Raw genomic sequence first — 24,494 nt, forward strand, 5'->3', positions numbered from 1 at the left:
ATACGGTTGGTGCAGTGATGCAACGCACTACCAGATTTTATTTTATATATATATACTCTATGTTTCCAAAGAGAAGGCTACATGATTGCTTACATTTTCTGTACGCATGCGATGATGGCATGGCACTCACCCACATGACATTTTCCTGGCCGCACAAGCGGCAGCCAATCTTTTTAGAAGCGCCAAACACGAGACGCACGCAGTGGTGGATGGTCCGCTCCATATGCCCACCTAAAACATATTCGCCAATAATTTATGTTGTCATCTACTCCGTATATGATAATCAAACTGGATCTTTTTTATACTTTTCGGAAACGCATATACTCGTTTCGTTTCATAATTCTTATTGTGATTTTAGTTACAAACAAAAATAATATCACAATAAATCACAATTTGACCCATTTGCCGCCTAATTATCCGTTCAAATATAATTCACTTCTCTTTTCTTTCTTTAATAAACAGAGCTCACCCTTTGATTTCGTTAATGAAACAAATGTCTTGCTACAGAAGAGAAAAACATGAAAATAAAGCAAAGAAAAGCGCAAAAAAAGCGATGCGGCCATAGTATATAGCTCCAACCACCAACTATAAGCGGCCCCTATTAAAAAGAGCCTCTTTCTCCCAACGTACGTACCACCTTCGAAATGTATTACAATTTTCACGTCTCAAAGTCGTGAAGTTCCACCTTACGAATCTCAGTTTGGGTGTGTCTATTAACATTACCCATGTTTTCAGCAACATTTTATTTTGTTTCATCGTTAGATCATGTCTAGTTTTTCCTACCGTCCGTTGTAGTAAGTTCAATGTTATATTGGCTCCCATACGTCTCGAATTTCTGGGATTTGTGTCCTAGAGTTAAGTGTCCACTTTAACATTAAGTGGGAGAATTTGTGTCCCATTTTAGCGGGCTTCATCAAAGGCTTTTGTATCTAACATTAGAGCATCTTCATTAGAGTATCTAGATATAAAAATAACTAATTTATGCATCTTCGATGCCCAAAAATCCACCTCCAACAAATGATGTAGATGTAAAAAAAAAAAGAGTTACATCACCTTCTTTAAGATACGGCTAAAATACAATACCTGAAGATGCAAATTTGCATATCCACCTTCAAGTGAAGTAATACGGCTGGTCGCGCGGCAACCACCCAAGTAATGATTCGGCAGATCAACAAATTAGAACTAGCTTGCTTCGAGAAAGAGGATACCGAGCTTCCTCCTCTAATCTTAATGGACCACTCAGCTGTATATCCTCTGCTTGATCGGCCGGATCAGAGGCCTTCAGTTCCAGCCGGATTTTTCTTGTGGCGTCATTGAAGGAGCAGCAGCTGAGCTGTGATCACATTGTTGTGCTGATACATGCATGCTTGTCTAACCTCGCAATTGAACTTGTGCATGTATGTTTCTTCTTTCTTGATTGGTTCCTCATGTTGCATACAATGAAGTAGTGTTGTGTGACGCTGGGCATAATATCTGAAAAGTGCTTTAATTCTCCTTTTGCCCGCCTACCCCCACCCGACGGTTGTCCAACTCCAATGCTGCAATTTTTTCCCAAAACATTGCCGCCACCCACCCGCCCGACCTTCCATCTCCGACCTTGCCACAACCATGCCGCCTATCCCCGCTGCTTGCCTCCTAATAAAAAGGGCCTCTAGGTCCCAACGTAGGAGCATCGAAATACATTACAAGTTTCACACTTCAAAGTAATTCATGAAACTCCACCTCACGAAGCTCACCACAATCAAGTCGTCATGATCATCCCCAATGCTTGTATACTTTTTGTATCATGTTTCCTCTACTTCTGTATTGTTGTTTTCTCTACTTCTGTAGTGTGTCGAAGCTGCTTTACTTTTTGTTCTATAGCAATTGAATATATGTAACTAAGGGCATCTCCAAAGTGGAACCTCAAACTTCCGGCAACTATTTGGATTGCACGGTCCGAGCGTGTTTTGCCATCCATCGTGGTCATGTATACATCTGCACGCTGGTCTGGACGTCCTTTTATTCGTCAACCGGAAGCAAAATTGGGGGTGCGGGCTTTGTGGGAGTCTGGACAATAGCCACGTAAGACAAGAAGTGGTTAGAAATGATGTTGAGAGGGCATTTGGTGTTATGCATGTTCTTTTATAGTTGTTCATGGATGATGGGGTCATAGTCCTAGGGTAGGGTCATAGGCCTGCCGTACATGTCCTACCCAAGGACTACCCCACACAAAGGACAGGACCCTGTGTCTGTCCCGACTGAATTGAAGAGTCCCCACCGTCCAGTCGGTAACAAGCCCAGAGTCATCCAGTCGGAGACTAGCATTCGGAGGGAACCAAGCCAACCGACTGGATACACTCGGTACGTCTTAACCTCTCTGGAGGGAAACTGCCGTACGTTTCCGGGTGCATTTACTAGCATTTAGGGCATACGTTACCTGTAACGTACGCAATCAATCGCCACTACTCCACCCTTGAATCAGAACCGTTGTGGAGGGCCGCGCACTCTATATAAGCCCCCCCCCCCCACTGGTAAAAGGGTTAGCGAATCATTGTACTCCATATTACACTCGCTAACAAGCTCCGAGAGCACTAAGACGTAGGGTTGTTACCTCCACCGCAGAGGGGCCTGAACTCATACAACCTCGCCGTAGCTAGGACTCTGCCCATCTCATTCGTACCCTACACATCTACTGTCAGGCTTATACCCACGACAGTTGGCGCCCACCGTGGGGCAGGCGTCTAAGCGACTTCCGGCGAGTTTGCGACTACTTCTTTTCGTCATGTCGTCTGGTGGAGGTTCGAGCATGGGTCACCAGATCCTCTTCGGCGCTCTCTCCTTCACCGTCGACGATTCGGCGTGGCTTCGGGAGGCGCCTCTCGACGTCGAGGCACTTCCCCGTCGCGGGGCCACGCACTTCCGTGCTGGCGCTCGCGGCGTTCTTCTTCTTCAACAATCGACTCCATTGTCGGCTTGCACCTCCGTCATGCGCCGCAACAAGCGTTCCCGCAGTCCGCGTCTCCAACGTTGGGTGCAGCATGCCCGAGCGCGTCAGATCGCGTCCTCTCAAGTGGCAGTTCTGGAGTCTGTTGTGATTACCCCGCGTTCCCAGTGCTCGGGCTCGGTTCCGACTGAGCTCTCCTCCGAGTACATGGGCCGCGGGCCTGCAGCAGAGGTACACATGGCTAACACCCATGAAGATCCCCATCAGGCCGGCCGGAGCGAGCGCGAAGTCGGCGAAGCATCCGGTGCACGCCGTCCGCCTCGTCGTTCCGCCAGTCGGCACACCCCGCGGAGCAACGTGGAGTTGTTCCGCACGCCTCTCCTCAACTTGGCTGCAGCTGCCAAGATCGCCGATTCCCTCCAACCGACTGATTCAGAGGCAGGAAGGGGAATCGAGCAGATCCGTGCTCTGTTGCACACGGCGCAGCAGCAGAATTCGGCAGTCTCCCAGTCGCACAATCGGATCCACAATAGTTCCATCCATGCGAACACGCATCGGTCGGTTCACAGCCCTGGTTCCCATCAGCACCACAGGGGAGGCAGCCGTTCCATGATCCGTGAAGATCGCCGCCGCTCGCGCACCCCTCCGCGGGGTGGGCCCTATGGGCCCCGACATCATGATGATCGGCGCTCAGTCGGCGACACTTACGACCCAAGACCCGACGCAAGAGGGCGAATCGCCCAGCGAAGAGTCGATAGAGGTCGAGCCCACCGCGATGGTCACGATCTGGATCGTCCAAGTGGTAGCAGAACCATCGTGTCCAGCCCCAAGTGTTTTAGTCGAGCCATCCGCTCGGCTGACATCCCGCCCAACTTCCGATTGGCAGCGGGAATCGGTAAATTTACGGGGGAATCCAAGCCTGAAACATGGCTAGACGACTACCGAGTGGCAGTCCAGATCGGAGGAGGGGACGACCATGTCGCTATGAAGCACCTCCCTCTGATGCTCGACGGCTCGCCGCGAGCTTGGCTGAACCAGTTGGCACCTTCAAGCATTTACAGTTGGGCAGATCTGACCCGAGTGTTCATCAGAACCTTCGAAGGGACGTGCAAACGCCCTGCAGGCCTTGTGGAGCTTCAACACTGTGTCCAGAAGCCGAATGAGCCCTTGCGCGATTTCTTCCAGCGATGGACAACTCTCTACCACACGGTGGAGAACGTCACCGAACATCAAGCGGTCTGCGCGTTCAAGGCAGGCGTACGGTACAGAGAGCTGTACCTAAAGTTCGGCCGGACAGGCGACATCTCCATGAGCAAGATGATGGAGATAGCAACTCGCTATGCAAATGGCGAGGAAGAGGACCGCATCCGGAGTGGCAAACAGAAGACAGTCGGCGATGCCGACGGAGGTAACACTCGAAGCAGAAACAAAAAGTTACTCCCATACCGCAAGCAGAAGCTGCAGCTCTAACCGGCGCCAAGTTCAAAGGCAAAGGGGAAGCGCAGTTTACCCCAAAGAAGAAGCCTTTCAACAATCCCATCCTGGACCAGCCTTGTCCGGTTCACACGAAGATGGACGAGGAAGGCAACCCCATATACGCGAAGCACACCACTCGGCAATGCCGTCTCCTGATCCACGGGTTCAGCGAAGGGCAACCGAGTGAAAAGAATCCTGAACAAGATGAGGAGGATAAGGAGGATCCGTTCCCCCAAGTCCATGCAACCCTCATGATTTTTGCTAACGTCTAAAGCAAGAGTCGTCTAAAACTGGTGAACAGAGAAGTCAACATGGCCGTTCCGACTGCCCCCAAGTTTCTCAAATGGTCTCAGACTGCGATCACCTTTGACCAGTCGGATCATCCAACGCATGTCCCCACCCCAGGAAGGCAGGCTCTGGTCGTCGACCCTGTGGTGGAAGGAGTCCGACTGCGTAAAGTCCTCATGGACGGCGGTAGCAGACTGAACATCATGTACGCTGACACTCTCAAGGGAATGGGCATTCCGATGTCCAGACTCAGCGAGAGTAGTATGCAATTCCACGGAGTCATCCCTGGACGGAAGGCCAAGTCACTCGGCCAGATCGCGTTGGACGTTACCTTCGGCTCCGACAAAAACTTTCGCAAGGAGAAGCTCACATTTGAGGTGGTGGATTTCCAGAGCGCTTACCATGCAATTCTGGGCCGCCTGGCATACGTGAGCTCCATGGCACGTCCATGCTATGTGTACTTGAAGTTGAAGATGCCAGGCCCAAAAGGCGTTATCACCATCACCGGCAACCGCCAGCGAACCGAGGAATGTCTGCAGGAGGGATCAAGAATCGCCGACCAGCAGATGGCGGTACTCGAGCTCGACGAATACAAGAAGACAGTCGACCCTGCCGACCTGATGCGCTCGAAGAAACCAGCTTCTGAGTCCGCGTTCCAGTCGGCGGGAGAGACGAAGAAGGTCAACATCCACCCGACGGATGACTCTGCTGCCCCGACGAACATCTCCACCACCCTCGATCCAAAATAGGAAGCCGAGCTCACCCAATTCCTCCGTGAGAACTGGGACATCTTCGCATGGAAACCATCTGACATGCCAGGTGTACCCAGGGAGTTGGTTGAGCACCGACTGCATGTGGATCCCTCCGCTCGACCCGTCCGAGAGCGCCTGCGCCGGTCCGCCGCGCACAAGAGGAAGGCAATCGGAGAAGAGGTGGCCAAGCTATTGGCTGCCAACTTCATTCGCGACGTTCGCCACTCCGAGTGGCTCGCCAATGTCGTCATGGTGCCCATGAAGGACAAGTCACTCCGAATGTGCATTGACTTCAAGCATCTCAATAAGGTCTGCCCGAAAGACCATTTTCTGCTCCCCCGCATAGATCAAATTGTCGATTCGACTGCGGGATGCGAGCGGTTGTCATTTCTTGATGCCTATTCGGGCTATCATCAGATCCGTCTGTATGGTCCCGACGAGTTAAAAACAGCCTTCATCACCCCGTTTGGGTGCTTCTGCTACATCACTATGCCTTTCGGTCTGAAGAATGCAGGAGCCACCTTTATGCGCATGATCCAGAAATGTCTCCTCGACCAGATCGGTCGCAACGTGGAGGCATACATGGATGATATCGTAGTCAAGTCACGCAAGGGTTCCGACCTGCTGACTGACTTGGCAGAAACATTCGCCAACCTTCGTAGGTACGATATCAAGCTCAACCCAGCCAAATGTTCATTCGGTGTTCCCAGCGGAAAGTTACTCGGTTTCTTCGTTTCCGAACGAGGGATCGATGTTAACCCCGAAAAGATCGGGACCATCGTCCGAATGGAGAGGCCGGTTAGAATACATGATGTTCAACGGCTCACAGGTTGCCTAGCGGCTTTGAGCAGGTTCATCAGTCGACTCGGCGAAAAAGCACTTCCTCTATACCGACTCATGAAGAAGTCAGATACTTTCGAGTGGACAGAGGAAGCCCAAGTCGCATTCGACGACCTCAAAGTCCTACTTTCCACCCAGCCGGTTCTTACTGCTCCGCTCAGTAAAGAGCCCCTTCTTCTGTATATCGCGGCTACAAATCAAGTCGTCAGTACTGTTCTTACAGTCGAGCGAGAAGAAGAAGGCAAAGCGTATAAAGTTCAGCGGCCAGTGTACTACGTCTCCGAAGTCCTGACCCCTTCCAAGCAGAGGTATCCCCATTATCAGAAAACTTATCTATGGGATCTATATGACTGCGAAGAAGGTGGCCCATTATTTCCAAGACCACTCGGTATCTGTCGTTTCTGATGCTCCGTTGTCGGAAACTCTCCACAATCGAGACGCGTCAGGCCGAGTGGCGAAGTGGGCAATGGAGATGTTGTACTGTGACATCAAGTTCGAGGCCAAGAAAGCTATTAAGTCTCAAGCCCTGGCTGACTTTATAGCAGAATGGGTAGAACAACAGCAACCGACTCACATCTACTCGGCTCATTGGACAATGTTCTTCGATGGGTCTAAGATGTTGAATGGATCCGGCGCTGGCGTTGTGATCATATCACCTAAGGGTGACAAGCTCAAGTACGTGGTTCAGATACACTTTGATTCCTCCAACAACGAGGCAGAGTACGAAGCTCTCCTCTATGGATTGCGCATGGCCATCTCACTCGGTGTCCGTCGCCTAATGGTCTACGGCGATTCGGATTTGGTGGTCAATCAAGTGATGAAAGAGTGGGACGTAAGGAACCCCACCATGACAACATACTGCAATGCAGTGAGGAAGCTGGAGAAGAAGTTTGAAGGTTTAGAGCTCCATCATGTTCCGAGACTGAAGAACCAAGCAGCTGACGAGTTGGCAAAACTCGGATCCACTCGGAGACCAGTCCCGAGTGATGTCTGCCTCGAACACCTTCATCTTCCCTCAGTCAAAGAAGATCCCTTCACAGAAGAACCGGTACAACCCAAGAGCGCAACAGATCCAACTGAAGTCGATGTACCTGTTGTGGTTGATCTGATCACAGAGATTCTGGCCGTCATTCCCGACTGGACTGTGCCGATCATCGCATATATCCTGAGGAAAGAACTTCCAGAAGACGAGGTCCAAGCCAGACAAATAGTTCGCAGGTCGAAGGCGTTCACTGTCATTGATGGTCAATTGTACAAGGAGAGTGTTTCAGGCGTTCTTCAACGTTGCATTTCCCCAGAGGAAGGGCAGCTGATCCTAGAGGATATTCACTCCGGAACCTGCGGCCATCACGCTTCTTCAAGAGCAATTGTCGCCAAGGCATTCAGAGCCGGTTTCTTTTGGCTGCAGGCAAACGAGATGGCTAAAGATATGGTCGACAGATGTGAAGGCTGTCAGTTCTACTCCAACATGTCCCACAAGCCAGCATCTGCATTAAAGACGATCCCACTTGTATGGCCATTCGCAGTTTGGGGATTAGATACAGTCGGACCATTCAAGACAGGCCAAGGAGGCTACACACATCTGTTGGTGGCAGTCGACAAGTTTACGAAATGGATAGAAGCCAAGCCCATCAAGAAACTCGATGCCTCAACAGCTGTCAAGTTTGTCAGTGACATCATTTCCAGATTCGGGGTACCTCACAGCATAATCACCGACAATGGGACGAACTTCGACTCGGACAGATTCAAGGGCTTCTGTGCGAGTCAGGGCATCCGAGTGGATTTTGCTTCCGTAGCACATCCTCAATCCAACGGGCAAGCTGAGCGGGCGAATGGGCTTATTCTTCAAGGCTTGAAGCCCCGACTCCTGCGAGAGGTAGGACACGCTGCTGGTGCATGGGTCACCGAGTTACCTTCAGTGCTTTGGGGCCTCCGCACCACTCCGAATAGATCAACGGGGTGATCACCGTTCTTCCTCGTTTATGGAGCAGAAGCGGTCCTTCCGAGTGACCTGCTTCACAATGCTCCACGAGTCGAACTCTTCTCCGAAGCGGAAGCAGAACAAGCAAGGCAAGATGGAGTCGATCTTCTAGAGGAGGAGCGCGAGATGGCACTTACTCGCTCAACAATTTACCAGCAAGATCTGCGACGCTTTCATGCGCGTCACGTCAAGAATCGCACATTCCAAGCCGGCGATTTAGTGCTCCGAGTGGATCAACAAAGACCACACAAGTTGGCTCCGGCCTGGGAAGGGCCTTTCATCATCTCCAAGGTGTTGAACAACGGAGCATACAGACTTTACAACATTCAGAGGGAGACAGACGAGCCACGCGCATGGAACGGGGATCTCCCCAAGCGTTTTTATACGTGATCGTCGACTGAAGCAGTGTAAAGAACAAGTTGTGACGAAATAATATATACAGCAGGTTCAGTTTTTTGCAGATACAGAGTCCTCCCACGGTCGCAGACTCCGGTCACACACACACAAAAGAAAACTTAGCTGCGATCCCGAATCGCCTAAGTACTAATTTCCTCCGAGTGTGCACTATACGTCGCACTCGGGAACTTAACTGCGATCCCGAATAGCCTAAGTACTAATTTCCTCCGAGTGTGCACTATACGTCGCACTCGGGAACTTAGCTGCGATCCCGAATCGCCTAAGTACTAACTTCCTCCGAGTGTGCACTATACGTCACACTCGGGGACTTAGCTGCGATCCCGAATCGCCTAAGTACTAACCTCCTCCGAGTGTGCACTATACGTCGCACTCGGAGACTTAGCTGTGATCAAGAATCACCTAAGTAATAACCTCCTCCAAGTGTGCACTATACGTCGCACTCGGGGACTTAGCTGCGATCCCGAATCGCCTAAGTACTAACCTCCTCCGAGTGTGCACTATACGTCGCACTCGGAGACTTAGTTGTGATCAATAATCACCTAAGTAATAACCTCCTCCAAGTGTGCACTATACGTCGCACTCGGGGACTTAGCTGTGATCAAGAATCACCTAAGTAATAACCTCCTCCGAGTGCGCACTATACGTCGCACTCGGGGACTTAGCTGTGATCAAGAATCACCTAAGTAATGACCTCCTCCGAGTGTGCACTATACGTCGCACTCGGAGACTTAGCTGTGATACAGAATCACCTAAGTAATAACTTCCTCCGAGTGTGCACTATACGTCGCACTCGGGGACTTAGCTGTGATCAAGAATCACCTAAGTATTAATATTTTTCCGAGTGCGCACTAAGCGTTGCACTCCAAACAGCGTTCAAACAAAAGACTAAATGTTTTCATTCCGATTCCAAAAGTCTAGAAACACTGACTCGGCACGGATCAAGCTTACCCGCACCGATTTAAAAGTATGACGGCCAACAGAAGTGGCAAGAGTACCTTAAACATAACCACTCGGCATACCGAGGATAAAGTTTTATTCCGCGTCAGCTGGGCCGGCGCCAGGACTGGAGGGCTCCACGAAAGTGTCCAAGTCGATTCCATCGGCGATGTGGGTAGCAGTCTCAAGGAACGTCTCCATGAAGTCTTCGAATCGAAGCTTTTTCGTGTTGGCGACCTTCAATGTCTTCAGCTTATCTTCCCGCACCTCCTTGCATAGGACTCGGACCAAGGACAGCGCAACATCAGCACCGCAACGCGCTGCTGATTTCTTCCACGATTGCACTCGGTCCGGAATCTCCTCCAGTCGCCCCATCAAGGATTCCATCTCCTGCCGCGACTCGTCTTCCGGCCAAAGTTCCTTCTCAATGCGGCCGACGACTTCTCTCAGTCGACCGATGAAAGGACTAACTTTGCCTACGCAGATATGCGCCCGGAGCAGATCCCGGTTGGCCTCCTCGCCGAGTGGCACGTTGTCTTTAATGGATCGCTCCACAGCCGCCGCTTCAGCTTCAGCGTCCATGCAAAAGTCTGCAACAAACGGACAAGCATACAATCAATACCGAGTGTAAAACGCACGGTACAAACACTCGGCAAAGCATAAGACTTACTAGCCAAACGAGTCTTCATCTGCCCAGCCCAGTCCTTCACATACTTCTCTTAAGCTATACATCGCCTGTTCAAGATGGCCATCTGATTGCCCAGCTCAGTCCTCTGTTTCTTCATCCTCTCCACCTCCGCCATCAACACCCTGTTTGCCTCCAGAGCCTCCTCCAAGGACTTCTCTCGTACTTCCAGAGCATCCTTCATGCCGGCCATGGCGAGCATAGCAGCTTCAAGTTCACCAGCGTACTGGTTCCTCTCCGCCCTCAGGGCCTCATAGGCCGTTCCCATTTCACAAGTTTTCTGCCACCAAGAAACGAAGGGTAATCAGCAAGTTTATCAGTTCACAGTCTAAGTACTTCAGACCCCTGCCGACGCAAGCAGTCGACAGTGGTCTCGGGGACTACACCCGGTGGGTTCACTAAGAGTGACCCCACTGGCATGCACCTCAAGCAGGCCTGCCCTATTGAGATACATGTTTTCACCAACGCCTCAGAGGCCAATACTACCCGACCTGCGTGCAACTTACTCTCGGAGACTCTTACCGCAAGAGCACTCCGAATGCAACAAGTACTCACACTCGGCAACCCTATCTACAGACACAAACAAACTAAAGGCAAAATGTGTAAAGACAACTGTCAGTGCAAGCACTCGACAGAAGTCTCGGGAACTACATCCACTGGGTTCACTCCGAGTGAACCCATTGCACAAAAAACAACAACACCACCCAGCGGGTTACAGGAGAAAAGTAAGTACTTACTAGACTACTTACTCGGATATCATCGCGCAGCTCCAAGCTCCGCTGGTACAAGGCCGCAACGGAGTCATAAGCCCTCTTGGCTTCTCCAGCCATAAGCTCCGCCTGCACCATGGCCCCCTTGGCCACTCCCACCTGCTCCTCCGGAAGGCGCCGGATGCTGAATTCAGCACCCGATGAACCGGGAATCGTCGGAGGTTCTTGGGGCATCCCAAGGTCCGCCCCAGTCGGTTCCTCCTCCACCGGCACCGGTTCAGTCAGCGGAGGCGCTTCAGTCGGTGGAGCGTCGGCGGCAGGGGTGGCAGCAGGAGGAGCAGCCTCGGGGACAGGCTCCAGGACAGGCTCCACGGCGGGGTCGACTCTCCCCTGGTCGTCCTCGTTCAGGCGAATCGCCCCTGACAAGCCGAATGACATGACGTCTCAGAAAAAGAAAGAACGACGCAGTCCGCGGGGATAAAACACCCGACACTCCCGCAACACACCTGGCTGGGACGAAACGACGTTGTCCGTGTCCATGGAGTCGTCCCCTTGGCGGGCCGGAGAGGTTGCAGAGGTGGCGACCCTGTCGAGTGAAATCCATTTGACTTGTAAACAGAGGTTCACTCGGATAACAGAAAGAGCCGAAGGTTAAATTCACTTACGTGGAGGTGACAGGGATGGCGACCCTCATTCACGGCAGAGCCTTCCGAGGTTTGGGTCCACTCAGCTTGAGTGCCCTGGAAGACTGGCCTGCGGGCTCAGCAGCGGCGTCCCTGGCCCTCTTGGTGCCTCGAGTACTCGGAGCCACCGGAGTAGCAGGCGGAGCACCCGACGATGCGGGAGGAGCAGAAGGGACGACAGGCTCGTGTCGGCGCTTAGACCGATGCTCTGGTCGTGGAGGTGGCGAGCCTTGCTCTTCATCCTCTTCCTCTTCCTCGCTGTCCTCCTCCTCTGACTCCCCGCTGTCGGAGACGTATTCGGCGCTCTCCACGCTGCCTTCCTGACTGCCTTCCTCCTCTTCCTCCTCCGGATCCTCATTCGAGACGGGGGAGAACCAGTTGGTCCACGCCTGCATGAAGTTCAGTCGGAAACGTTAAGCATCACACGGAGATATAAGTAAACGATCAGGATCAAGACAATTCAACGCACTCGGCTAATGCCACTCACCTGATTCGGTGGAGGGTGGTCCGCGCTGTAAGGCTTCACTCGGCGAGCTCCTTTGGGGTTCTCGCAGGGACCCGTGATTTGGAGCACCCATGAGGTCACCCTCTCCTCGGGTACGCCCACCACGTTGGTCCGAGTGGAATCCTCGGGCCCTATGTAGTGCCACATAGCGTGGTCGCGAGCCTGCAGCGGCTGGATCCGCCGACCAAGGAAGACTTCCAGCAGGTCTATGCCGGTGACCCCCCTCCTGACAACATACACGAGTGCCTCAACCAAAGGCTGGATGTCGTTCTTCTCGGCCTTCGAGAGCGCGAGCTGCTTGGGCGGAGCGGGCCGGTCTAGACTAAACGGAGGCAGCCCAGTCGACGCGTTTGGACAGGCGATGTCCTGGCAGTAGAACCACGTCGACTGCCAGTTCCTCACCGACTCGCTCAACTAGAGAGCAGGATAGCTGCTTCGACTCTTCTTCTGGAATCCTAAACCCCCACAGAGCTGGAGGAGGTGCGTCTTGTCGTCCGACTGACTAAGACGTTTGATGGTTTGGGAGCGGGCGGAGAAGATGTGTTTGAACAAACCCCAATGGGGGGGGCAACCGATAAAGCACTCGCACAAAACGATGAAAGCAGAAAGATGGGCGATGGCATTCGGAGGAAAGTGATGGAGTTGAGCCCCGAAGTGATTCATGATGCCTTTAAAAAAGGGGTGCGGGGGAAAAGAGAAACCTCTGTGAACATGGCTGAGGAGCAGGACGCGCTCCCCCTCCCGAGGCGCCTGCTCGACCTCGTCGTCCGCCGGCAGACTCCAGGACTTGTGCACGAGCATTCCGTGCTCCACCATCTCCAGCAGATCCCCCTCCGTCATCGTGGAGGGGAGGAAGTCTCCCTGGATCCACCCTGCCGGCAGCGGCCGCTGCCGCCGTTGAGCAGCCGCCGCCTTGTTCTTCTTCTTCCTCGCCTCCATCTTGCTGGTCTGACCCTTGGTCATGGAGGCGACGACGAGTCCTCGAGGAGGAGGAGGAGGAAGGAGTGTAGGAGCGCAGAGGGTGGCGAGGAAGACGGAGCAGGCGGGAGCGAAACATTCGGCGAGCGTAACCGAGGAGTCTCGCCGTCCAGAGTTAAATAGAGCGCCGACTGGGTCACTGGCGAATGGGCCCGAAATCTTATCTACCCGACCGGTCGCGGCGGTATCAGTGGAGGAGTTGAAGGCGCGAGAATCGAGGCGTCAGGCGCTACTCGAGCGCGCTGGCGTCATCCCCGCTGAGCGCGCGGAACCCGAAATTTGAGATCCCGGAAAATCCGCCGCTGTCAGTTGACCGGTCGCGTCAAAAGATGCTGCAGAAGCACTCGGTTCCCGACAGTCTGTTTCGCAAACAATTCCACTCGGATCGCTGGTCAGGGAAGGGCAAAATGGATAGAGGCAAGCAACGCCCAAGCTGAACCTAGTCCAGTCGGATCTGAACCTCAAGCACCGCTTCGGCGTTTCAACTCCAATCCATTCGGGGACTAATGATGTGGTCATAGTCCTAGGGTAGGGTCATAGGCCTGCCGTACATGTCCTACCCAAGGACTACCCCACACAAAGGACAGGACCCTGTGTCTGTCCCGACTGAATTGAAGAGTCCCCACCGTCCAGTCGGTAACAAGCCCAGAGTCATCCAGTCGGAGACTAGCATTCGGAGGGAACCAAGCCAACCGACTGGATACACCCGGTACGTCTTAACCTCTCTGGAGGGAAACTGCCGTACGTTTCCGGGTGCATTTACTAGCATTTAGGGCATACGTTACCTGTAACGTACGCAATCAATCGCCACTACTCCACCCTTGAATCAGAACCGTTGTGGAGGGCCGCGCACTCTATATAAGCCGCCCTCCCCCACTGGTAAAAGGGTTAGCGAATCATTGTACTCCATATTACACTCGGTAACAAGCTCCGAGAGCACTGAGACGTAGAGCTGTTACCTCCACCGCAGAGGTGCCTGAACTCATACAACCTCGCCGTAGCTAGGACTCTGCCCATCTCATTCGTACCCTACACATCTACTGTCAGGCTTATACCCACGACAATGGACCTGCTAAATATTGGGATCCGGAAACCTTGCCGCAACTCTTGAATTTGAGAACATGGGTGAGCCTATCAATCATTGAATGCCGAATCCAGTCAGAGTAATGAGTTTGTTCAAATGCATCTACAAATCCAACATCGAGCAACTCATAGGCAACTGAATGAAGATTATATCGAGCATCTGTGGACGGTTAAAGGGGCAACTAGTACCATGTGGTAGTTAAATTTATATTTGAACTACTATAATTTGAATATTGTTGCATTGTAATATTTAAATTATAAGTACTCTTGCATTTAAACATTTGAACAAATTTTAGCTCAACCGAAACTAGGTATGCGGCTATTTGGAGCATGAATGTATGTGGCTAGTTTTAGATGGCCGACTCTCGGATCCATGTCCACGGACTAGTCCCTCTATTCGTGGACGGACACGGTGTCAGGTTTGGGGGTTAGCGGTGGAGATGCCCTAAAGCATGGTCCATGAAATAGAGAACAATCAGCTTGCTTTAACATGGGCAATTTTTTTTCCATGTGGAATACTGAGAACATACCATGTACATAGTATAGTGTTAGTTGTTAGTAATAGTTGTAGCCCACAATAAAATTTAGGGAAAACGACACATCGACACATGACATGTAAACCATTCCCCACTGGCTATCGATATACAAAAATTTCAGCATCCTTTGAAATGGCGAGCAGATAGCACTCTAATTACATATGGATAATGTTTTCTCATATAAACTTATATATGCCTGAAATCATTGCCTACTTGCTTAATTTAAAATCAAGATTCCATTGTTAAAACATTAAATTGACGTATACTTGACAGCGAATTCAACAATATGCTCGTCTGAGGTTCCTCCTTCTTGCATTGCCTTCTTAGCCTTTTGCATCCACTTTGTAGCATTTCTTTTATACTCATCCTTCTTCTTCCCATCCATGACCTCTCTAATACACCTCTCGACCTCCGCACTCCTTAGCGATCCACTTTCACTCTTCTGCACTCGCACACCCATACCCCACATGCTCTCCACATACTTTGCGATAGTGGGTTGGTCCGCCCAGTGCGGAATCCCCACAAGAGGTACACCACAAACAACTGCCTCCAATGTCGAGTTCCATCCACAATGGGTAATAAAACAACCTACACACATATTTAAGAAATAAAATTAGAATGTTATTTTTATTTCCTCATTTTAGGAAACCTTTTAATTCATTTTCATGTGAAGAGGGAAAAGAAATATGGTTTATAATATGATACCAATGGCCTTGTGTGCTAGAACTTCGAGTTGGGGACACCAAGAAACAATTAATCCACTCTGCTCACATTTCACCTTGACCTGCTCAGATAACTTGTGTGCCTCGTCGGACCTAACAACCCAAAGGAAAGGTTTGCTAGAATTGCATAGTCCATTGCCAAGCTCCTCCAACTGAGTCGCGTCATAGTTTGAGTAACTCCCATATGATACGAGCACAACAGAGGAGATGTTCTGCTTTTCAAGCCAATCCATGCACGCCGCATCATCAACAAAAAGGTTGAAACCATAGGATTTGTTGGATGGCAGGCGATCATCGCCGAGATAATATGATGGCAAGGTTGGACCTATAGTTTTTGCTCTCCATGTTAACTTCATGCACTCCACCTCCTGCTCGATTTTCGTAGTGTGGACAATTAAAATTACGTTAAAAACCACTCCCTTCATTCGGTTCATTAGTCACACACAAATTCTAGGATTAATTTTGACTGTCAATTTGAGCCAGCAACTATGATTCATATGATAAAAAAATTATGACATTTGATCCACATTCTGCGAAAGTTCCCAACGATACCTTATTTTTGGTACTCCCTCCGTCAAGAAATCTAAAAGATCACTACATTAATCTTAGTGATTGTCAAAGTAGATCTTGAATATGTGCATGTCATATATACTCAATCGGATTGGAGAAAGTAATTAACTTTCTTTATAGTGATTTTTCTATCGCTCTATCTAAAAATATGTACTTCATCCGTCCGCAATTACTTGTCACAAAAATGGATAATAATGTGGATATCATTTGTGGTTTATGAGAAAGTACCTAAATAAGCAGAGCAAACGGTTTGAGTGACTGGAGCACACCTAAATAAGTAGTATGAGTGTTGTATGTATGACTCACCGCTGGCTCCATGTCGCTGAATGAGTTGACGAGCACGTCGTCGGCGTCCTCCAGCCCGTCGAACTGCTCAATTGACGTCTTAAGGAAAGTCGGGTACGACTCCGGCGCCGAGGCGAACGGCGGCACGTCCTCCTGCCGCAGCTCCACGCCCAGCGCGCCGCGCGCGAGCAGCTCACGCCCGTCCGTCACCGGCAGCGCCAGCCGCCCCGCCCACAGCTCCCCGTAGACAACGTTCACCGCGCACGGCTGCGAGAAGAACGCCGCGGCGGGCACGCCGGCGGCCCGCGCCACCCGCCGCGCCCAGGGCAGGTGCGAGTCGTACACCAGCACGCGCACCGCGGCCGCCTCCTTCGACAGCAGGAGCTCGCGCAGCGTCTCGGACCCCACGGCCTCCAGCCGGGAGAAGTACCCGGCGGGGTCCGGGCACGAGGCGTAGCCGCCGGCGTCGAAGCCGTCGGAGATGGCGGCCACGCGGAAGGGCGCGCCGGGGGGCGCGGTGGAGGAGAGCACGTGACGGGTGGTGACGTAGGTGGGGTGGAGGCCGTGGTGCGCCAGGCGGCGGCCCAGCTCCAGCATCGGGCTCGTGTGGCCCTGCGCCCCCGGGAACGGCAGGAGGAGGACGGTCGCGCCCGGCGTGCTCTCCATGTTTGGGCTTGGTGTGGTTTCTTGGATGTATGTTTCGGTGGATTTTTGTAGGCATGGATGTAGAGTGGCCCGCAAGATTTCTCTTGGAGCCCAGCGGCATGGTCGGATTTGTTGCCACGCTACTGTCCGTGTCCGGTGGCGACGACGGAAGCAACGAGGAAGTTGTTCCCGCCCAATCACTCGGAAACACTTGAGCAGAGGTACCCGTGCTCCAGCTCCACCCCATCGCCATCAGCTCGAGTGCGGTGGGTATGTGATGACACTGGTATGTAGCTCACCACTACCGATGAAGGTCTTAAATTGCCGGCTATTGGATTTAGCGCCTGGCTTTTTCATTGAGCTATTTGGGGCTATAGCTAAGCTATTTAAGGCTATAGCGGTAAGATTGTGAAGGAAAGCAAAATAGTTGAACACCGTAGAAAAAGCAATAACGGGAGCTACAGCTGATCATCGTTTTGATCGCTTGTTTTTTTTTTACTTCAGCGTGGCATAGCTACGATCTTATTTGATATTGCTAGGTGCAAGTGTGATTTTCTGCTTGTGTGAGTTGATGTTGATTGTGTGCAACCTATCTATGCAGAGCGTACTTGTGTGATCTTTATGTGTGTATCCCTTTATTGTTACATTTTAAACAAGGGAGATTGTGTGCATTCTATCTTTATGTTACTTGTGTGCATCTATCTTTATGTTTGTATCCCTTTGATTGTGTGCATCTTATCTATGCAATGCAGAGGTCATTTGTGTGCTCGTTATATTCGTATCCCCTTAATGCTTCATTTTATAAAAGATCCACTCATTGTCGGGAAGAAAAAAAAATCCAATCTTCCCATGATAGGAAGAGATTAATATAGTTGATCATGTCCCAAAAATGCAAGGGAGATATGGACACGTTTATAGTTTATTTGTTACAATTTGTTATATACTTTCTACTACAATACATTTTGCCCGCCTCGGATAAGTGAGGAGCAATGATGACTGTGTGTTCGTGGCTCTTTTCAGTGCTTGTAGTCATCGTTACGTGGTTTACCGACCTGAATATTTTTTTTTTCTTTTAGTGTTTTTTTCACTAGATTGAGAGTTGATGAATAGATCAGGTTCCTGCAAAAAAAATTACTCATCTTGTCAAGTTGCACAATATACTTGTTTAGAATATGTGTAATACGATCTAGCAAACTTTACGATAATTTTCAGGACATTCAGTTGTTAATCACAGTTTGTTCTCTAGAAACAATCTATTCCATACTTTTACCCTATTTAGTATTGAAGCATGATTCGGATAAACTTGTTCCATGGTTAGACCCATGTAACGATCAAGTCAAACGCTTCACCATCAGTTCCCAAAATATTAGTAGAAATTGAGTACATGAAATGATCTTGAAAAATCTTGAAGTAATTATTTCTACTCCGCTTACCTCCTAATTAGCTTGTACAAAACATTAGGTTCTCATCTTATTTTTTTGCAAATATAATTTTTTTCCATCTTTCGAAATACAAAAGTGACTATAACTTGAGAGACAAATATCTTCTCTCCTCCAAGTATTATTTTTTGTGAGCAACCGGGAGTGCTGCCTTATCTTCTCCAAATATACCTGCCATCTCGATCGGACTAGATCCCATTCCAACAACATATCTATAAGAGAAACAGAATAGAGGAGAGAAACAAAAAACATAAATGCGGCTGGAGAGGGAAGTCAGGCTGCTCATAATGGAGAGTAACTAGGAGTAGTAACATAATGTTGTTACTACTCTATGTTACTACCTCCATAGTGGGGAGTAACATACATGTGGTGTCATGCAAACTAGCATTTATTAGGTTATAGACACATAATGCATTGAAATATGTGATGTGATGGTAACTAGCTATGTTACTACCACCATCTGTCTCCGCATTAATTACTTGCCACGTCAGATTTTTTACCTACGTGGCGTTGATGTTACTACTTAGTTACTTCCCACTATGGCTAGTCTCATGGAATGTGGAATCTGCATGAGCACCTTCCTGTGGCCGTCAACGTGATCAACTAAGCGTGAGAGTGACTTGATATGTGATAGCCATGCCTAGAGAAGCTTCCCATAACAGAGCAAAAAAGCTATCTCTCTTGCGCGCCACTCTGCTGGAATCCTGCAGCTAGCATCTATTTATTTACCAATACTTTCATCGTACAGTCACTCCCTTGACAGAAACATCCGAAGCAGAGCAAAACAGGGTTTCTTGCACATTTTGCAGCCAAATATTTATCAAATTAACAACATTTTCTATTAGAGAGATAATCCTAATTCACTAAGCATATGCTGAACGTTATAGTCGATTTTGTTTTAAAACCGAGCGGTTGCTAATAGCTGCTAGTTGTTGGAAATATGGAAGGAGCAAAATAAGTTCATATGATTCGGTAACAATATGTTTGCAAGAAATGCCAAAGCCTAAGATACTTAGGTAGATCCAGAGTTGTGTAGCTTGAATTTGTGATAGAACAATCATGCAAGTTGTTGATCCGTATACACCACAAAGGCTTCAAAGGTTTGTGTTGCTTACCACATTGGCTTTAGTCTTTGATGGGAACCACGGCATCATTCTTCCTCCAGTCCATGGAGGCTAGAAGGTCGTCAAGGCTGGCGTTGGCATACCTAAACCCAGTGTTCCACACCTTTTTATTCATAGCAACTAACTTATATCCGATGTGTGCAGCTTTGAACCCATTGTTCGTGACATCGGCGAACTGTTTGGCCTCCAGCCAGAACTAGTCATTCATGGCGTTCACCGACCAAATGAACGCAATGTTGGCCGTGAAAACCTTCTGCGGACGTGCTTTCCCTGCTGCGTTGATGTACACGGGGCCGTACCTGGCCCTCCAGTGCTAGTGAGATTGTGCCTCCCGACCATGGACCGATCATTGGTATAGAGGTCATGCGCCGCCAAGATACGCCATTGAGTAGCTAGCCATGGCGGGTGGGGACGTCAGAATCAATAAATTTTCTCACATTTAGCTTTTAATTTTGTTTCCTTTAAGGGGGTTCGATTTCTTAGACTATCTGCTCTATGATTTCATTTGTAACATGTTTTTCAATTAATAGATAGTTACTACAATCTTGTCTACTAAATATTCTTGAGTGTTGTTAGAAATCTTTCAGAAGTTTTTCCTTGTGCTACACGGGAATAAGTCAAGTTTTGTTGCTTTACCATTACTTAATTCCACTTACCATCCTTAGGGAAAGAGATATTCTCCTCCTTGCATGTCTTTTATGTTGATGCTACTCTTGTTGACTTTGGCGGCGCTAAAGCACACTTGTAAGTTTCAACTTCCTAGCCTTGTCTTGATCTCCTGCCAAGAGTATATACAGTCTCCTACACCCTCGTGTTGTGGCATAATAGCAGCCCTTCAGAAAGTTGACTTTGGGAGGGGGTGGCAAAATACAAAATTTGAATACTGAGGGGAGAGAGGGCGGTGCCCCCCCCCCCCCCCCCCCCCCCACTTACCATAAGCTATGTCGGTGTTGTGAAGCTCTCTTGTTTCTGCGGGATTTGGAGACACATGTTGAGTTATGTGAGGGTGCCTCTTGATATCCAAATTTATGCTGGCAAGGGGAATTCATTATGATTTACCCTTTGTGTATGAATTTTGTATCCTTGACCAAGATTATGACTTAGTTGTGTCATGGGCACCGTACATGAAGGACTGCAATAGTATGTTCGGCTAGCATATTTACTTCTTGTTTTGTTTTTGATAGCATGTGTGATAATGGTGATTGTTTAAGATCATGCAGGTGTTCTCTATCGGGGCGATGTCCATGTGCATGCACCTGTCCCACCTGCCCTCTTTCCTATTTAGCCGCTGCCACTTTGTTAAGGATAAAGAAACAAAGAAATCACCAGGCTTAGGAGCTATTTTTGCAATATTTATCGGAACCATTTTGATTATTGCGTGTTGTCTGGACTAGAAGTGTTAGTGTGACCAAGTAGGTAAATCCCTTGTCTTATGGCGATGGCCTTTGGGCAGTATCCACCCAAGTAAATAATACACATACTATTGAAAAACGTATTATCCCATTTATTGTGATGTATATATGTGTATGACCATGGCGCCCCGTGTTAAAGTGGCCTGTTATTTCAAGTCTAATTTTCAGAACTAACAATGTGGCCCGCACACACATGCGCGGGCGACACCTTCATCAAGTTTTGATTTTATTATTCAAACTCTTATACAAAGTAAACTACATATGATGGTTGAGATATTTAGTTTTTATCATTTTTGTTATCTTTTTATAGAATACATGCTATCATTTATAAATAGTGATCAAACTTTGCTCCCATTGACAATTATTAGGTAAAAACTTGTTATAAATACATTAAATAAAAATTGAGATTTTGTATGATTTTCTCAATTACATACATATTAAATTAAAGTATAGTATCAAGATTGTGTAGAACATCATGCACTTTGTATCAAGGGGGTATACTACTTTAACCTATGTATTGAAAGAAATATATATTCTTTCAAATTTTGTCTCGAATTATTCTGTGCATATTTTTTCAGTTGGTGTGGTAATAGTGCAAATATGTTTTCCATGTTCTTTTACAAATATTACAATAAAATATATTTTGTCCATGTGAAAATAAGACCATGGAGAAGATATTTGGGTTGTCGCCACTTTATGCAAATCATCCATGACATTACGAATATTTTTCCATGTGAATATTGTAGAACATTCATGTCATTTGGAAGTTTGTGATAGTGCTAATGAATAAAAATAATTAAACGTACTCCCTCCGTTCCAAAATAACTGTTGCAGTTTTAGTTCAAATCAGAAGTTAAACCATGACACTTACATTGAAACACAGGGAGTAGTGAAATATTGCATTTCAAGTTGGCACGCATGTCCCATAGTTAACCGAGCAAAAATAAACCGGAGAGATATCAAAATTGAAGGTAGGAATATAAATAGAAAATATAGAGAAGGTAACAAGACGATCAGTAATCTAGCATTAGTTGTATCAAAAATATAGAACTTTGTAAGTTGCTTCTTGCAAAAAAAACTTTGTAGTTACTAAAACTAAAACCCACATCTTTGTGCCCACTTCTCTTACACTAACATTTTTTATTGGATGCTTACCAACAAGCAATTCCATTTTTATTGTCTTCTCTTTGCGCACTTGAATTATCAAGTCTTTTGGTACTTTGAGTGATGTGGTGATTAAGGTAAGATCATAGCCATCCAAGTTAAAGAGGTTGAGGATAACATCATGATAGCGAATGGCGTAATTTTTATCAATTAATAATGTCTGGAATAGATGGTTGATTTGTTTATAACTGTACAATAAGTTAATTTGTTTATAACTGTACAACAAGAAGGTCATTATTATTAGGCATAAGTATACCTAAATATCGTGTCTATATACTAGTGTACCACAACCATATAATATATATCACACAACATAATACAGAAAATATAAATAAATTTAAGTATTGGATTTTGTTATACTAGACATAGCAATATGTCTTGCTACATGGTAATATATTTGAATGACTAAAGAAAAACTTTACACTCCAGACATTGGAGAAAACAAATAATATAACTTGAAGATGTACCTCACATTCATGTGCATGGGTGTAATAGGCTTCTAGTAGCTAACCAAACAGTAGCATCACCGATCTTCACCAACTATATTTATCACACAGAGGCGCCATGAAGTTACGAATGAGGCGCCGTGAAGTTACGGAAGAACAATGCAAAGAACGTACGCTTATAAAAATATGAAAATTTCTATTAGGTTCACTACTGCAACATATTTCGAATATACGTTTCTCCATCTTATATTTACCCAAAAGCTAACGCCCAAACGTGTGGGCATTTGCAATTTGCTCATACACCTTCATTATCACTCATTTTACCATGTTAAAATAGATGACATCAGCGGAAATCTTTTTTGACTTTAGCTTAAAAATGTTTTATCTTCTAATTAAAAATCCGTTTTCACCATTAATTCGTCTCGACGAATCTTCAAAACTAAATCCCATGTTGATATGTTTTGACGAAAGAAAAACTGGGCAATGTTAGACAATATAGTTGTCATAGTGTTTACACTAAAATTGCCATGACATGTTCTATCTATTTTTTTCTTCTAGATTTAAAGCTACCGTTATATTTTTCAACTACTTTTTACAGAAATTTTTATTAGTTGATCATGGCAATCTTTAGTAATTAATCATAACAAATTTAATGCATGGATCATGGCAATTCTATAGTAATCCATCAAAATTTACTTTTAAAGGTAGAAGAAAAATATTTGGAACATATCATGACAATTTCAGTATAAACAATTCATGTTCAATAGACATGACAACTTTTAACAGAAAAAGTCATCGAAACATATTGATATGAGATCTAGTTTCGAAGATCTTGTCGCGATGAATTTAATGGTGAAAATAGAACTTTTTCATTTAAGAGATAAAACATTTTAGAAACTGGAAATAAAAAAGGATCACCACACGCATGCATGCCGTGACATGGCGCAATCTGTGTGTTATAAGCGTATGAGCGGATGTTGCTCCCACCACACGTGTGAACGTTATCGCAACCCTATATTTATCTATTTTTGTGAGAAATTTCTCCATCTTATACGAAATAGAAAATTCACTACAGCTGAGGAAACAAAATATGTTTTGGGAATCGTTTCCCACCCGCGCGCCGGTCGTCCCTCGCGCGCGGGCCCTTGCAACATTTTTTCAACCCGCGCGTTTCGCTGGTCAATGGATGCAACATTTTTCATCCAAATTTGTTGCAACCAGCGTCATTTTTGTTGCAAGCATCTTTTTTACTTTTTTTGTCCCAGTAAAAAAACTGCATATACATTTGGTTGCAACTTCAGTTCGTCGAATTTTTCGTTACAATCGATGTTTTTTATTTTTGCTACAACCGTGTTATTTTTTGCTACAACTGGCATCATGTTTTGCTGCAACCATTCACTAAAAAAGTTGCATACACGTCAAGTAAATATTTGCTACAACCGGCGTTTGACTTTTGCTACCACGTATCATCAGCTTCGTTTTTTTGCTACGTCACGCAGATATTTTTTTCCTACAAATTTTGTTTTTTGTTGCAATCGTTGAAAAAATTGCTGCATCGCATCGAAATTTTGCTACATAGGAGAAAAAATGTTACATGCAGATCCAACGGTGCGGACGCGTGGGGTTGATGGATCCTGTGGCCCGCGCGCGGCCGGCCCAAAGTTTGGACCGGCGCGCGGGCGCTGATCACTCCCTGTATGTTTTCGCCTGCATCGTTCTAAACACAATATCTGTCTTCTGGATCAGTCTAGATCCCATTCCAACAAAATATCAACAAGAGAATCACGACAGAGGAGAGAAATAAAATATCAACAGAGAATCTCGACCAGTCCTGACTTTGGGAAGTCACATGAGCACCTTCCCTGTGAACTAGTTATCTACTCCAATCCTG

General features: G+C 47.5%; 1 protein-coding gene across 1 annotated transcript; it reads right to left on the bottom strand.

The window, feature by feature from the left end:
* Positions 1 to 14,869: 14,869 nt before the first annotated feature.
* On the bottom strand, positions 14,870 to 17,105 carry LOC123429215 (UDP-glucosyltransferase UGT13248-like). The gene is made up of 3 exons (XM_045113270.1): positions 16,395 to 17,105; positions 15,502 to 15,886; positions 14,870 to 15,384 (listed from the first exon to the last, which is right to left on the bottom strand). Exons 1-3 carry the CDS (start codon positions 17,037 to 17,039, stop codon positions 15,047 to 15,049), a joined length of 1,368 nt encoding a protein of 455 aa, XP_044969205.1. The 5' UTR covers positions 17,040 to 17,105; the 3' UTR covers positions 14,870 to 15,046.
* Between the last annotated feature and the right edge of the window lie 7,389 nt (positions 17,106 to 24,494).

The sequence above is a fragment of the Hordeum vulgare genome, chromosome 2H (genome assembly GCF_904849725.1).
Source record: "Hordeum vulgare subsp. vulgare chromosome 2H, MorexV3_pseudomolecules_assembly, whole genome shotgun sequence".
Taxonomy (NCBI): Eukaryota; Viridiplantae; Streptophyta; class Magnoliopsida; order Poales; family Poaceae; genus Hordeum; species Hordeum vulgare.

What these genes read in the sequence shown, in the direction of transcription:
- LOC123429215 (XM_045113270.1), bottom strand. Translation starts at nt 17,039, where the DNA reads ATGGAGAGCACGCCGGGCGCGACCGTCCTCCTCCTGCCGTTCCCGGGG. An exon ending in TCAGCGACATGGAGCCAGCG is followed by an intron (nt 15,887 to 16,394) that starts GTGAGTCATACA and finishes AAAATCGAGCAG; the next exon opens with GAGGTGGAGTGCATGAAGTT. An exon ending in TCTAGCACACAAGGCCATTG is followed by an intron (nt 15,385 to 15,501) that starts GTATCATATTAT and finishes ATATGTGTGTAG; the next exon opens with GTTGTTTTATTACCCATTGT.